The sequence below is a fragment of the Salvelinus namaycush genome, chromosome 2, assembly GCF_016432855.1.
Source record: "Salvelinus namaycush isolate Seneca chromosome 2, SaNama_1.0, whole genome shotgun sequence".
Taxonomy (NCBI): domain Eukaryota; kingdom Metazoa; phylum Chordata; class Actinopteri; order Salmoniformes; family Salmonidae; genus Salvelinus; species Salvelinus namaycush.
In genome coordinates, this window is record NC_052308.1 from 21,657,702 (window position 1) to 21,672,978 (window position 15,277).

The following is a 15,277-nucleotide window of genomic DNA, read 5'->3' on the forward strand; positions in this document are numbered from 1 at the left end:
CAGAGAATTAGATTTTTGTTCATAAAGGATTTCATTTTTTTCCTTCTTATTACAGCTAGCGAAAGACAAAGAGCGTCTGCAAGCCATGATGACGCATCTCCACGTCAAATCCACGGAGCCCAAACCCACCCCACAGCCAGTGAGTAGCAGCTCTGTCATGTGCCTGTTATCCTTCATTATTCTTCTCTCATTTGTCTAATTGTCTCACATATATTTATTAATTTATATCCTCATTTCTTAATTTATCTGTTTAACAAAAGCAGCTGCTCATTTGAGAGGAGACGTTAATATTGTTTTGATCACATATGTTGACATCCCAGATAACATTTTGTTCTGATTATTAACTCGGAGCACATGGTATTCCGTGTTGCCTGAACTGATGTTGGTATGAGCAGACAACATAAACCTCTGTAGCATAGTCCATTGCAGCTCAGTTGGTAGAGCATGGTACTTGTAACACCAGAGTAGTGGCTTCAATTCCTGGCACCACCCATATGTAATATATGTGCATGCTTGACTGTAAGTCGCTTTGGATAAACGTTTCTGCTAAATGACATATATACAGTACCAGTCGAAAGTTTGGACACACCTACTCATTCAAGGGTTTTTCTTTATTTTTACTATTTTCTACATTGTAGAATAGTAGTGAAGACATCAAAACTATGAAAAAACACACAGTTGAAGTCGGAAGTTTACATACACCTTAGCCAAATACATTTAAGCCAAATACTCCGTTTTTCACAATTCCTGACATTTAATTCTAGTAAAAATTCCCTGTCTTAGGTCAGTTAGGATCACCACTTTATTTTAAGAATGTGAAATGTCAGAATAATAGTAGAGAGTCAAAACGTTTCGGGTAGCCTTCCACAAGCTTCCCACAATAAGTTGGATGAATTTCGGCCCATTCCTCCTGACAGAGCTGGTGTAACTGAGTCAGGTTTGTAGGCCTGCTTGCTCGTGCACGCATTTTCAGTTCTGCCCACACATTTTTTGGGGGATTGAGGTCAGGGCTTTGTGATGGCCACTCCAATACCTTGACTTTGTTGTCCTTAAGCCATTTTGCCACAACGTTGGAAGTAATCAAATCAAATCAAATTTTATTGGTCATATACACATGGTTAGCAGATGTTAAGGCGAGTGTAGCAAAATGCTTGTGCTTCTAGTTCTGACCGTGCAGTAATGTCTAACAAGTAATCTAATAATTTCACAACAACTACCTTATACACACAAATGTAAAGGGTTGGAATAAGAAGAAGAAGAAGTTACAGGTCTGTGAGAGCCAGAAATCTTGCTTGTTTGTAGGTGACCAAATACTTATTTTCCACCATAATTTGCAAATAAATTCATTAAAAATCCTACAATGTGATTTTCTGTATTTTTTCTCATTTTGTCTGTCATAGTTGAAGTGTACTATGATGAAAATTACAGGCCTCTCTCATCTTTTTAAGTGGGAGAACTTGCACAATTGGTGGCTGACTAAATACTTTTTTGCCCCACTGTACATATAAATATATAGATGAGCGATGGCCGTGCGGCATAGGCAAGATGCAGTAGATGGTATAGAGTACAGTACATACATATGAGATGAGTAATGTAGGGTATGTAAACATTATATAAAGTGGCATTGTTTAAAGTGACTAGTGATACATTTATTACATCCAATTTTGAATTATTAAAGTGGCTAGAGATTTGAGTCAGTATGTTGGCAGCAGCCACTCAATGTTAGTGATGGCTGTTTAACAGTCTGATGGCCTTGAGATAGAAGCTATTTTTCAGTCTCTCGGTCCCAGCTTTGATGCACCTGTACTGACCTCGCCTTCTGGATGATAGCGGCGTGAACAGGCAGTGGCTCGGGTGGTTGTTGTCCTTGATGATCTTTTTGGCCTTCCTGTGACATGTGGTGTAGTAGGTGTCCAGAAGGGCAGGTAGTTTACCCCCGGTAATGCGTTGTGCAGACCTCACTACCCTCTGGAGAGCCTTACGGTTGTGGGCGGAGCAGTTGCCGTACCAGGCGGTGATACAGCCCAACAGGATGCTCTCGATTGTGCATCTGTAAAAGTTTGTGAGTGTTTTCGGTGACAAGCCAAATTTCTTCATCCTCCTGAGGTTGAAGAGGCGCTGTTGCCCCTCTTCACCACACTGTCTGTGTGGGTGGACCATTTCAGTTTGTCTGTGATGTGTACGCCGAGGAACTTAAAACTTTCCACCTTCTCCACTACTGTCCCATCGATGTGGATAGGGGGTGCTCCCTCTGCTGTTTCCTGAAGTCCACGATCATCTCCTTTGTTTTGTTGGCGTTGAGTGTGAGGTTATTTTCCTGACACCACACTCCGAGGGCCCTCACCTCCTCCCTGTAGGCCGTCTCGTTGTTGTTGGAAATCAAGCCTACCACTGTAGTGTCGTCTGCAAACTTGATGATTGAGTTGGAGGCGTGCATGGCCACGCAGTCATGGGTGAACAGGGAGTACAGGAGAGCGCTGAGAACGCACCCTTGTGGGGCCCCAGTGTTGAGGATCAGCGGGGTGGAGATGTTGTTTCCTACCCTCACCCCCTGGGGGCGGCCCGTCAGAAAGTCCAGGCCTCAGTTGAACCTCAACCCAATTGAGATGGTTTGGGAGGAGTTGGACCGCAGAGTGAAGGAAAAGCAGCCAACAAGTGCTCAGCATATGTGGGAACTCCTTCAAGACTGTTGGAAAAACATTCCAGGTGAAGCTGGTTGAGAGAATGCCAAGAATGTGCAAAGCTGTCATCAAGGCAAAGGGTGGCTACTTTGAGGAATCGCAAATATAAAATATATTTTGATTTGTTTAACACTTTTTTGGTTACTACATGATTCCATGTGTGTTATTTCATAGTTTTGATGTCTTCACTATTATTTTACAATGTAGAAAATAGTACAGATAAAGAAAAACCCTTGAATGAGTAGATGTGTCCAAAATGTTGACTGCTACTGTATATATATTTATATATATTTTTTAAATATAGACATTTCTTTTAATTGAAAAATCCCCTCAACATCTTGTTGTGAACATAGCATTTTGTTGATTCCACCAAATAAGCTTCAGAAAGACAACGTCTCTCAAATTAAGAGCAATTCTGATGGCTGTTCAATTCCTTATTTTACCACATTCATTGGACCATAACACTATCTCTACTGTAAATGTCATCATACCATTATGTGACTTACTGTTTAATCCTTATCTTATAGGCTGTACCACTTAACATACAGCTTACATATAGCTGCTATTTTGTCCCGTTTTAGAAGGAACACCATTACCATAGTTCAGTCATTGTGACAGTTCATTCATAGTGCCTAAAGCACGAGGGCCAATACACTGTGGGGCTGAACACAGCGGCACACACACATACACACACACAGAGGTCCTCTCCTCTGACGAGTTCCTTCCAAAGCCCCAATCATTTATTTCCAGTCAGTCTCTGTACGGCGCTTCACACAGGCAGTCAGGCAGTCAGGCAGGCAGGCAGGCAACATAAAGCTCCTGGAGATGTAGAGTTACAATAGGCTGTCTGTTGCAGCTTTGCCTCTGTCACACACACTGATTGTGTAGATTAGGCTACGGAACGAGGGCCTGACACAAGGACATTTGTATATGAAAAGTGGCTAGGGCAGCAGATAGCATCTTGACATCTCTACTTCTCCTTTCCCCTGTGTCAGGGGAAAGGAGCTCTGTGTTAAAGCTCAGGGGGGACACAGCTTTTTTTTTTACACCCTTTTTTCTCCAGCGGCAGTGCAGTGCATGCTGGTAGCTACTATGATATGCTATGATAAATGTGTCTAGCCATGGCGTGGCTCGGTGGCTGCATCAGTGGGGCAATCCCACAGGTCAAGGCCTGAGTCTCCGCTGGAGCTCTCAGTTAGACTATAACTGGAGATGCCCTCTGAGTTAGATCAGGCTTCATACTATAGACTGAGATAGACCAGGCTTCATACTATAGACTGAGATAGACCAGGCTTCATACTATAGACTGAGATAGACCAGGCTTCATACTATAGACTGAGATAGACCAGGCTTCATACTATAGACTGAGATAGATCAGGCTTCATACTATAGACTGAGATAGACCAGGCTTCATACTATAGACTGAGATAGACCAGGCTTCATACTATAGACTGTTCAGGGAGTGGGTGTTGATGGGAGAAAAAGCATACAACAGAAATGAATGCCTCATTTCTTCGCCCTAACGATTAAAGTAAAGTATAAGGTTTTATTTATTTGCACCAAAGTCAACAAGTGAAAGACAAAACAGTACAGATAAAAAAACAGATAAAAACAAATATAATATAAATATAAAAACAATATACAGTTGAAGTCAGAAGTTTACGTACACTTAGGTTGGGGTCATTAAAACTTGTTTTTCAACCACTCCACACATTTCTTGTTAACAATCTATAGTTTTGGCAAGTCGGTTAGGACATCTACTTTGTGCATGGCACAAGTCATTTTTCCAACAATTGTTTACAGACAGATTATTTCACTTATAATTCACTGCATCACAATTCCAGTGGGTCAGAAGTTTATATACACTAAGTTGACTGTGCCTTTAAACAGCTTGGAAACTTCCCGAAAATGATGTCATGGCTTTAGAAGCTTCTGATAGGCTAATTGACATCATTTGAGTCAATTGGAGGTGTACCTGTGGATGTATTTCAAGGCCTACCTTCAAACTCAGTGCCTCTTTGCTTGACATCATGGGAAAATCAGAAGAAATCATCCAAGACCTCAGAAAAAAATTGTAGACCTCCACAAGTCTGGTTCATCCTTGGGAGCAATTTCCAAACACCTGAAGGTACCACTTCCATATGTACAAACAATAGTTCGCAAGTATAAACACCATGCAGCCGTCATACCGCTCAGGAAGGAGACACGTTCTGTTTCCTAGAGATGAACGCACTATGGTGCGCAAAGTACAAATCAATCCCAGTACAACAGCAAAGGACCTTGTGAAGATGCTGGAGGAAACCGGTGCAAAAGTATCTCTATCCACAGTAAAACGAGTCCTATATCGACATAACCTGAAAGGAAGGAAGAAGCCACTGCTCCAAAACCACCATAAAAAAGCCAGACTACTGTTTGCATCTGCACACGGGGACAAAGATCGTACTTTTTGGAGAAATGTCCTCTGGTCTGATGTAACAAAAATAGAACTGTTTGGCCATAATGACCATCGTTATGTTTGGAGGAAAAAGGGGGAGGCTTGCAAGCCGAAGAACACCATCCCAACCGTGAAGCACGGGGGTGGCAGCATCATGTTGTGGGGGTGCATTGCTGCAGGAGGGACTGGTGCACTTCACAAAATAGATGGCATCATGAGGTAGGAAAATTATGTGGATATAATGAAGCATTATCTCAAGACATCAGTCAGGAAGTTAAAGCTTGGTCGCAAATGGGTCTTCCAAATGGACAATGACCCCAAGCATACTTCCAAAGTTGTGACAAAATGGCTTAAGGACAACAAAGTCAAGGTAGTGGAGTGGCCATCACAAAGCCCTGACCTCAATCCCATAGAAAATGTGTGGGCAGAACTGAAAAAGCGTGTGCAAGCAAGGAGGCCTACAAACCTGACTCAGTTACACCAGCTCTGTCAGAAGGAATGGGCCAAAATTCACCCAACTTATTGTGGGAAGCTTGTGGAAGGCTACCCGAAACGTTTGACCCAAGTTAAACAATTTAAAGGCAATGCTACCAAATACTAATTGAGTGTTTGTAAACTTCTGACCCACTGGGAATGTGATGAAAGAAATAAAAGTTGAAATAAATCATTCTCTCTACTATTATTCTGACATTTCACATTCTTAAAATAAAGTGGTGATCCTAACTGACCTAAGACAGGGAATTTTTACTCTGATTAAATGTCAGGAATTGTGAAAAACTGAGTTAAAATGTATTTGGCTAAGGTGTATGTAAACTTCCGACTTCAACTGTACAATATAAGTACAAAAAAGTGTGTTCCATCAGTTCAACAGAGCATACTAATTATAAATGTACATGATAAAAAAAAAATTTGAATATGTGTGTGTGTGTGTGTGTGAGAGTTAGGCTACATGGAGGAGACTGCTGGGTAGTTTGGTTCTTCAGGCTGACCTCTAGTATATGCTTTAAGTTATTGAGGGATGATGATGTTTTGACAATGTGAAGATAGGAATTCCAGAGTATGGAACATCTGTATCTGCTAGAGAATTGACTATGTGAGGTGTTGCAGTGGGGAGAGTGAAGGTTATCGCTGTGTCTTGTGTTGTATGCATGGGTTTGGGAATTAACCTGGAAGAATCCATTGAAAGGTTTAGGTAGATTTTGGCTTGGGCGGTATACATTATACTGGGGTATTTGGAAAAGCCACAGGATGGTTTTTCAATACTGTCAATACCGTTAACTTTTTCTTGGATGTATTTTTTAAATAATTGTTAATATTTTAGGTACTTTTTAAGTAAATACCTGCAGTCAACTTGTGCAATAGGTTGCTTTCTTCATTTCATCTGTCAAATGAATATGTACTTTACAGTAGTCCCCAGTCACGTGTCACATGGTGTTTGTTTACAAGCACACAGCGACCAGAGCCTTGTGAGTAACTCACTGTCATGCAGCATGTGCCAGGTGAACTAATTACAGTATGGAATTCACAACTAAATGTTTGCCAGCTAGATATCTTATGACTATTAAGTTAACTGGCTAAAATATGCTAAATGCTCTGCAGTTGTGCATTTGGTTTGCTAAATTAGTAGCTAGCTAGCTATTTACTTGTATACTTGTATAGTTTAGGTCAGAAACTGTACAAAATGTTCGCAATGCGCTCGTTAGCATATAGTTAGCATTTTCTATGACGATTCCTTAGTAACGTTAACGTAAACTCACTCACTTTTGTACATCGCCTTGGTCCATACAATTGACCTTATTTTAGCGCCCCAAAAACGTAATACTTCCAGATCAACTGTAATTTCAATACCATTGTAAAGCACAATTTCTCCCCTTTCCAACAGAATTCATGCCGAGACCTTCACGCTGCCCGTTTCTGCATAATTCAAGAAGGCAATGAGCTCCTTTGGGACTTTTTAAAAATGGCGGGTGGGGAAGCGAAACTAATGCGTGATAGTGAGAAGGAGAGGAGATGTGTGGGAAAACTACATTTTTTCACTCGATCTGTCCACCTTATCACCTCTAAAATGTAAATAAAACACGATAAAGAGTTTATATAATGTGTCATTACATACCTATTTGAAGGTTTCTGTCGAATTTGAATCGGGTTTTTAGGGCGGTGCTAAAGTGATCTTCAGAAGTAAACAGCGGCTTTGAGAATCATGATCGCTTACAGTGATGACGCAAAAAATGCCTAGGTATCCCCCCTTACCCCCGTCACTGTCCATTTCTTGTTTTTAAACGATGAGAGAAGTGCTACACCTGGTGGAGAGAGATTATAAGACAGAAATAGTTGCTTTATGCGTGCTGTACGTTACGGCATGACACGTCACGATGTAGCGGAGGATACGTTTTTTTCTACTTTTTTCCAATACTATAGAGCCATTACCATGTCGATCAACACTTGAATAGAAACGTAGTTCACACCCCAGATTTTGAAGTCAACACAGTCGCCACAGTCCCATTAGTTGTCTTTGTCGCCTCGTTTGAATGTCGCGGTTGCGCACATTTGTACGGAATGGGGTGAGTTTATGTTACGTGTTAACATTCTGCTAACTGACGTTTTTTGGGCTTTGAATATTAGTACTGCTGTCGATATATTAAATACCTGCAGTCAACTTGTGCGCTAAGTAATAGATAAAGCAGATCGCGTTCATTATTTTGCCCATTAGATATATTTTCATTATATAACTTTTTTATTATGAAGCTTACTGGGACTAGTTTCCCAAAACAGCGGTTTGAGCCAGTCACGGGTGTTTGTTTACAAAGAAGCACAAAGAGCAAAATGTGAGGTGAGTCACTCTTGCAGCGCAACTTAAGTGAGGTGATCAAGTTAAACTTGTATGAAATCCACTACTAATAGCACCCCTTGTGTGCAATACCGGTAATACCATGTAATCTGGATACCGCCCAACCCTAGGTAGGCTGTCTGGGAGGTATTTGTAGATGAAGGTGTATAAATATATTAATGTTGTGGATAGACAAAATATATTGAGTCTCTTAAACAGAGGGGCAGAGTGAGCCAAGTAGTTAGAGGAGGTGCACATTTCTTCTGTGTGATGAGTAACTTGTGTAGGTAGGAAGCATATGTACTGGCCCAGACATTATTGCATTAAATGAGATATGGGTAAATTAGGCTGTAGTATAGCGTTAGGAAGCGAACCCGATGAACCAAACCACTAATCTTTCTGATGATAGCAACAGACTTCACCACTTTGCTGCAGACAAAGTGAATGTGATCTTTACAGGACAACTTTTCACACCTAGGAATCTAGCGAATGAAACACGGGGCCATTTCATTCGCACTAATTGAGATTCTGGCACTTTTTTTGGACAAATGTTGCATTTTTTTCCATTTTAAGATTTAGTTTTATCTGGAACCATTTAGAAAACTTGGCCATGCCTGGGTTGGCTTCATTGATTAGTGAATCGAAATTCTTGTGTGATAAAATTAAGTTGGTATCATCAGCAAAAATAATGGGAATTGTGGATCTTAGAAACAATACCAGTTTCCATTGATTAATAAGGAGCACATACACTATATGTACAAAAGTATGTGGAGACCCTTTCAAATTAGTGGAGTTGGCTATTTCAGCCAGACCCGTTGCTGACAGGTATATAATCTCAAGCACACAGCCATGCAGTAGAATGGCCATACTGAAGAGCTCAGTGACTTTCAATGTGGCACCGTCATAGGATGCCACCTTTCCAACAAGTCAGTTCGTCAAATTTGTGCCCTGTTAGAGCTGCTGTAAGTGCTGTTGTTGTGAAGTGGAAATGTCTCGGAGCAACAACGGCTCAGCCACGAAGTGGTAGGCCACACAAGCTCACAGAACGGGACCAAGTGCTGAAGCATAGAAATTGTCTGTCCCTGGTTGCAATTCTCACTGCCTAGTTCCAAACTGCCTCTGGAAGCAATGTCAGCACAATAACTGTTCGTCAGGAGCTTCATGAAATGGGTTTCCATGGCCGAGCAGCCTCACACAAGCCTAAGATCACCATGCGCAATGCGAAGTGTCAGCTGGAGTGGTGTAAAGCTCGCCGCCATTGGACTCTGGAGCAGTGGAAACGTATGCTCTGGAGTGATGAATCACGCTTCACCATCTGTCAGTCCGACGGACAAATCTGGGTTTGGCAGATGCCAGGAGAACACTACTTGCCCAAATGCATAATGCCAACTGTAAAGTTTGGTGGAGAAGGAATAATGGCCTGGGGCTGTTTTTCATGGTTTGGGCAAAGACCCCTTAGTTGCAGTGAAGGGAAATCTTAATGCTACAGCATACATTGACGTTCTAGACAATTCTGTGCAAGCCAGGCCTATTCGACCAACATCAGTGCCCGACCTCACTAATGCTCTTGTGGCTGAATGGAGGCTAGTCCCTGCAGCAATGTTCCATCATCTAGTGGAAAGCCTTTCCAGAAAAGTGGAGGCTGTTATAGCAGCAAAGGGGGGACCAACTCCATATTAATGCCCATGATTTTGGAATGAGATGTCCGACGAGCAGGTGTCCACATACTTTTCATCATGTAGTGTATCTACAGCACACGTCATACAGTACACTCTCCTACATAAATGGTCTAATTAACAGTTAGCCTTAATTAAATACACAGCAAGCATATACTGTACATACACAGTGTCAACTGAATAGGATTACGTTTATTCCTTTGAGCTTGATTGGGAAAAATTTCAAGATAGAATGCAGCGCATAAACAGTGTGTGTGTGCGTGTTTTGTGTGCGCGATGCGTATGCGTTTGTGGTTGTCATTGTGTGGTTGTGGGATTGTGTGTCTGTAGTTTGTGTCACTAAGCATTCTTGTCAGAAATCTGACCTTTTCGCAGTACATAATTAAAATTAAGGAGGGAATTTTTGTTTATTTTTTCTTTAGCAGCTTGGCGAATCAAAGCCAGTATAATTAGATCACCCATTACCATTTAATTAATTTCTGTGTGAAGTCTCATTTTGTCTCTGCACTGGAGTGAGCCCAAATGGTGAGGGAAACAAAGGCCATGCTATTACCAGGCTGTCTGGCCTATTGTTGAGGGCCACTCACTGTTTATGGCTGGGGAATATGGATGAAACATGAAACAAAGACTGCTAGTCAACAGGAAAATAAGTCAGACGCCCAGTCTATTGATAGTATTGTGTCAGAAAACAATAAACCCAAGTGTGATTTATTTGGGTCTTGATTTAGAATAACACACTTGTACAGTAGTGAATTTACAGTATACATTTATGTGTTAATGGACATTTTTTCAGGGGTTGATCAAGTCTGAAAATTGAAAGTGGAAATGACATACTTCTGAGGCTTTTTTAAATACACTACAAGTTTTACATTCCCTGCATTGCAGGAAAATTATCCTATAACAGGGTGATCAAATTAAAATCCTACATGTATTTGTGTAGAACTCTGCCAAAAGGCATATTTCGGCCTCAGAATTGTAAATTAACATTAAATTAAATGCATACTTATCTCTATTGATGCAGAAAAAACAGACACAATTCCTTTGTTTTAGCAAGTGAAATGCAAATGAATACAAATACAAAAAATACATTTCATTTAAAAAAATCACACTAGCCGTAACCTGGTTAAGTCAATGCCATGTCAATGATGAATTAAGCAGTGGTGCCAGCCATGCAGCTATCCCCAGATGTCTTTATTATATACTTGTCTATCATATGGGGCCATCTCAATGGTAATGACTGCTAATAGGGTTGTGGTAATTGGGTGTCCATGTAGGCTCCATGTGATGGAGGTGAGATGTTAAACACTGTCTGTTCACTTTCACCTTCAAGCCCCCCGCCTTCCTTGCATCTCCACTGTCACCCACAACCATTATCAGCAAAAATTTGACATCTGATACCTCCAAAGCAATTGACAGCTTCGACATTTCATTAATTTGTTAGCAAAGTCTGCAAATGATTGTCAAAGAGGTGACGCCTCCTTCCCACTCTCTCTCTGTTTTTTCCTCCCCTCTTTCCTCGCAGACTGAAGTGGTGTTTAATTTGGAAACTGGCCTCCTTCGGGCAAATTAGCAATTAGAACAATTTTGTGGGAATATGTATATGTGTCATTAGTATTCTTGCAAATTAATAACTGGAGCAAAGGGTCAGGCTTGAATTTTCCACTTGACTGCTGCTCCACTGTGGAGGCAGTGTTTTGGAAGCAGCCACATCTGCTGGAAGCCATGGTATACCTTTGGAGCACTTGGCTTAATTAGTTTACCTTGTAGCCATTATTACTAATATCTCTCCCCACTCCCTTTTCACACCCCACCCCTCGAAAGAACAGCAAACCCTCTCTCTCCCCCTTCTACAAAATATTCCGGAGCCATCTTGCGCCAGCCAGTGTAGCCCTGATGATGGGGTCATTTAGATACAGCATTTAATCATCACATCACCTCCATAAGCATCTCCTAATTAGAGTCCTTACAATACAATTTCAGCTTGTAATTAGCCCAGATTGTCTGCTTCCTCTACGTGGCTTATTAGTGGTTGCTCAGCGGGAGGTGAGAATCTCACTGTCATTTGTCAGGGCTGTTAGTGCCGCCCATCTCCCCTCACCCTTGCCAGTCGCCCATCCCCGGGGAGGGGAGGGGGTTGGTTGAAGTGTGTGGGTGTGATCTGCCAGCAGATCAAACAAAGGGAGGAAAACAGAGAGCAGGAAGCTGAGCCGTTAGGGAAGGAGGAGGAGAGGAGAGAGATCCATGAGGAGGAGGTGAAAGAAGTGACGGATGGAGAAGGAGGTGGAGAGAGAATGAACAGGACGTTTAGTGAACGTTCACGGATCATCCTCAGGGTGGCCCATAATTAAAGCTGTGATCAGCCTAGCCAATGAGACGTCTTGAGACACTGGATAATTAACAAGCTCCTGTCTGTCTGTGTTGTGTTTTGTTTACTCTCTCTCCCAGCTCAACCTGGTGTCCAGCGTCACCCTGTCCAAGACAGCCCCCCCTGAGGCCTCACCCCCCCTGAGCCTGCCCCAGACCCCCACCACCCCCACGGCCCCCCTGACGCCCCTGTCCCAGGCCCACTCCGTCATCACCCCCAACAGCCTCCACCACAGTGTGGGCCCCATGCGCCGACGTTACTCTGATAAGTACAACATGCCAATCTCCCCAGGTACTGGACCCATATAGCTTTCCCCCCCCCCCCCCCCACACACACACACACATACACACACGCACAAACACACACATCCAATTTCAAATCTATCAGACTGCAAATGGAAATGTTGTGTCTATAATAGCTACTGACTATGGCTTTTGTCTATGTCCGTCTGTATGTTGTGGTTGCTACCCTTGTACAGATATTGTCCAGAACAAAGAGTTCTACATGAATGCTGAAGTCAGACCTCCCTTCACGTATGCCTCGTTAATACGCCAGGTAAGGATCCTCTGCTCGGCTGGCTCCGATCTGCTCTGGGCTGGTAACTTGTAATGCATTTCATTTGTCACTTAAAGGAATAGGGCCTTTAATCTGCTTCAGTGGCTTCTGTCGTTAACAGGGCACGCAGCAGATAAATATTCAGCCAAGACACAAACTGCTTATTTTTTCTCTATGCCTCCTTGTTAAATTTCAAATACAATTTAGACGTGCAGTGGAAGATTAACCATCTGCAAATGAGTGGAAGAATGAGTGGAAGAATGCGCCCGGGACAGCCATATATAACAATTACTTTTGATTAAGCATTACAGTGGATGTGATTATGAAATTCATTTCACACAACAGTAGGGATGAACCTGTTCTAAGTTGGCCAGTCAATTATCGGCCGGCTCGCAGTAATCTGTGATCTCAGGAATTAATCTGAGCCTGGCATAATTGCTGGCCTGTAATCTGCCTGAGAAATGTTTTCGCTTCCCTCCATTTACACTGCCAAAAGAAATATATTCAAATTGCAAAATTTGAATGGGAACCAGACAGTGTTCCATAAACAAAGCAAGAGGGTACAGATCGTGCACAAAATCACACAGACAGACCATGCTGTCTGTGTTCTTTCAGGAGAGCACACACAACCTGCATGCCACTTGTGAATAATATTTGTTTTTCAGAGGGAACAAAATGTTAAATGTTGTTTCTGTCTCTTGGTCTTTTCCAGGGTATCCTTGAATCACCGGAAAAGCAGCTAACACTAAATGAAATTTACAACTGGTTCACACGAATGTTTGCATATTTCAGGCGCAACGCCGCAACATGGAAGGTAAAATCAGTCTTCACCTTAGACTAATATAAAGTGCAGGGATTGTTGTGTTGATCTTGTGGAATTATACTGAACAAAAATATAAATGCATATAGCAACAATTTCAAATATTTTACTGAGTTACAGTTCGTATAAGGAAATCAATATTCACAACACAAAGCAATGTTTTGCTGTTTTTCTTTTCTTGAAGCAAACAGAAACAAATGTTAGCCATCTAAGAGCTAAAGGACCTGTGTCTGTATAATGTCGTTCTGTGGACATTTACAATGCATAAACTATCTTGTTTTATGTACACAGAACAAAAATATAAATGCAAGATGCAACAATTTCAAAGATTTTACTGAGTTACAGTTAATCTAAAGAAATCAGTCAATTGAAATAAATAAATTAGGCCCTAATCTATGGATTTCACATGACTGGGCAGGGCTGCAACAGGTCCTGGGAGGGCATAGGCCCACCGACTTGGGAGGCAGGCCCACCTACTGGGGAGCCAGGCCCAGCCAATCAGAATGAGTTTTTCCCCACAAAATGGATTTATTACAGACAGAAATACTCCTCAGTATCCCCGCCCCCCATACCCCCCAGACGATCCCAAAGGTGAAGAAGCCGGATGTGGAGGTTCTGGGCTGCGTGGTTGCACGTGGTCTGCAGTTGTGAGGCCGGTTGGACGTACTGCCTAATTCTCTAAAATGACGTTGGGGGCAGTATATGGTAGAGAAATTAACATTAAATGATCTGGAAACAGCTCTGGTGGAACCTCCTGCAGTCAGCATGCCAATTGCACGCTCCCTTAAAACTTGATACATCTGTTGCATTGTGTTTTGCGACAAAACTGCACATTTTATAGTGGCCTTTTATTGACCCCAGCACGCACAATCAGCTTCTTGATATGCCACACCTGTCAGGTAGATGGATTATCTTGGCAAAGGAGAAATGCTCACTAACGGATATAAACAAACATTGAGAGAAATAAGTTGAAAGTTGAAATAAGAAATAAGCTCAGTTGGTAGAGCATGGCGCTTGCAACGCCAGGGTTGTGGGTTCAATTCCCACGGGGGGACCAGGGTTCAATTCCCACGGGGGGACCAGGATGAATATGTATGAACTTTCCAATTTGTAAGTCGCTCTGGATAAGAGCGTCTGCTAAATGACGTAAATGTAAATGTAAAATAAGCTTTTTGAGCATATGGAAAGTTTAAGGGATTCTTTTATTTCAGCTCATGAAACATGGGACCAACAATTTACATGTTGTCTTTATATTTTTGTTCAGTGTAAATGATAGTGAAATATATCAAGTTTAAATGCAATGAATGAGCCATTACCCAATTCATAACCTTGCCACATTTATTCTATCTAAATAGAGCCACTCCTAACACAAACACTGTCCGCTGCCTTGCAGAAAAATTATGAGGGAAAACGTGCATTCTTGTAAAAAATCCCCAGCTAATATTTGGAGATGTTTTTGGTGGTGGGTGGCATCGGTTTAACACACCAATGTGCTGCCAGGGACTCCTGGCCGAGACCCTCCCACAGAATTAAAACTGAGAACACCTTATTTCTTTTCCACTGGGCCACACACAGGCAGACAAACCCCAGAGAAAAAGAGAGGGCAGACAAAAAGGAGGAGAGAAGGAGTAAGAGAAAAGAGAGTGATGAAGCATTGAAGGCTACCCTCATAAGACAGGGAGGGCCTGTAGTGTAGCGTATCCACAGTGCAGCTGTGAGTGAGAACCCCTAGCCCCTCTCCACGGCTCACTGTCCTCCCTCAGCTCTCTAACTGCCTGTTTCCCCTGCCGCTGACAGCCCGACCATAGGGGCACATTTGAGTTATAAACAAAAATCCTACACTGTGACACACTCCTGCATATTGGCGTACACACACACACACACACACACACACACACACACACACACACACACACACA

General features: G+C 42.2%; 1 protein-coding gene across 9 annotated transcripts in view; it reads left to right on the forward strand.

Annotated features, from left to right (window-relative positions):
* LOC120060082 (forkhead box protein P1-B-like) overlaps window positions 1-15,277 on the forward strand; it is a 236,240-nt gene that overhangs the window by 211,193 nt on the left and 9,770 nt on the right. For all 9 annotated transcript variants that reach the window (XM_039009214.1, XM_039009198.1, XM_039009205.1 and 6 more), the window contains 4 exons: window positions 56-139; window positions 12,064-12,274; window positions 12,462-12,538; window positions 13,251-13,352. In XM_039009214.1, the coding sequence (XP_038865142.1) occupies window positions 56-139; window positions 12,064-12,274; window positions 12,462-12,538; window positions 13,251-13,352 (474 nt within the window). The remainder of the gene's footprint in view (window positions 1-55; window positions 140-12,063; window positions 12,275-12,461; window positions 12,539-13,250; window positions 13,353-15,277) is intronic.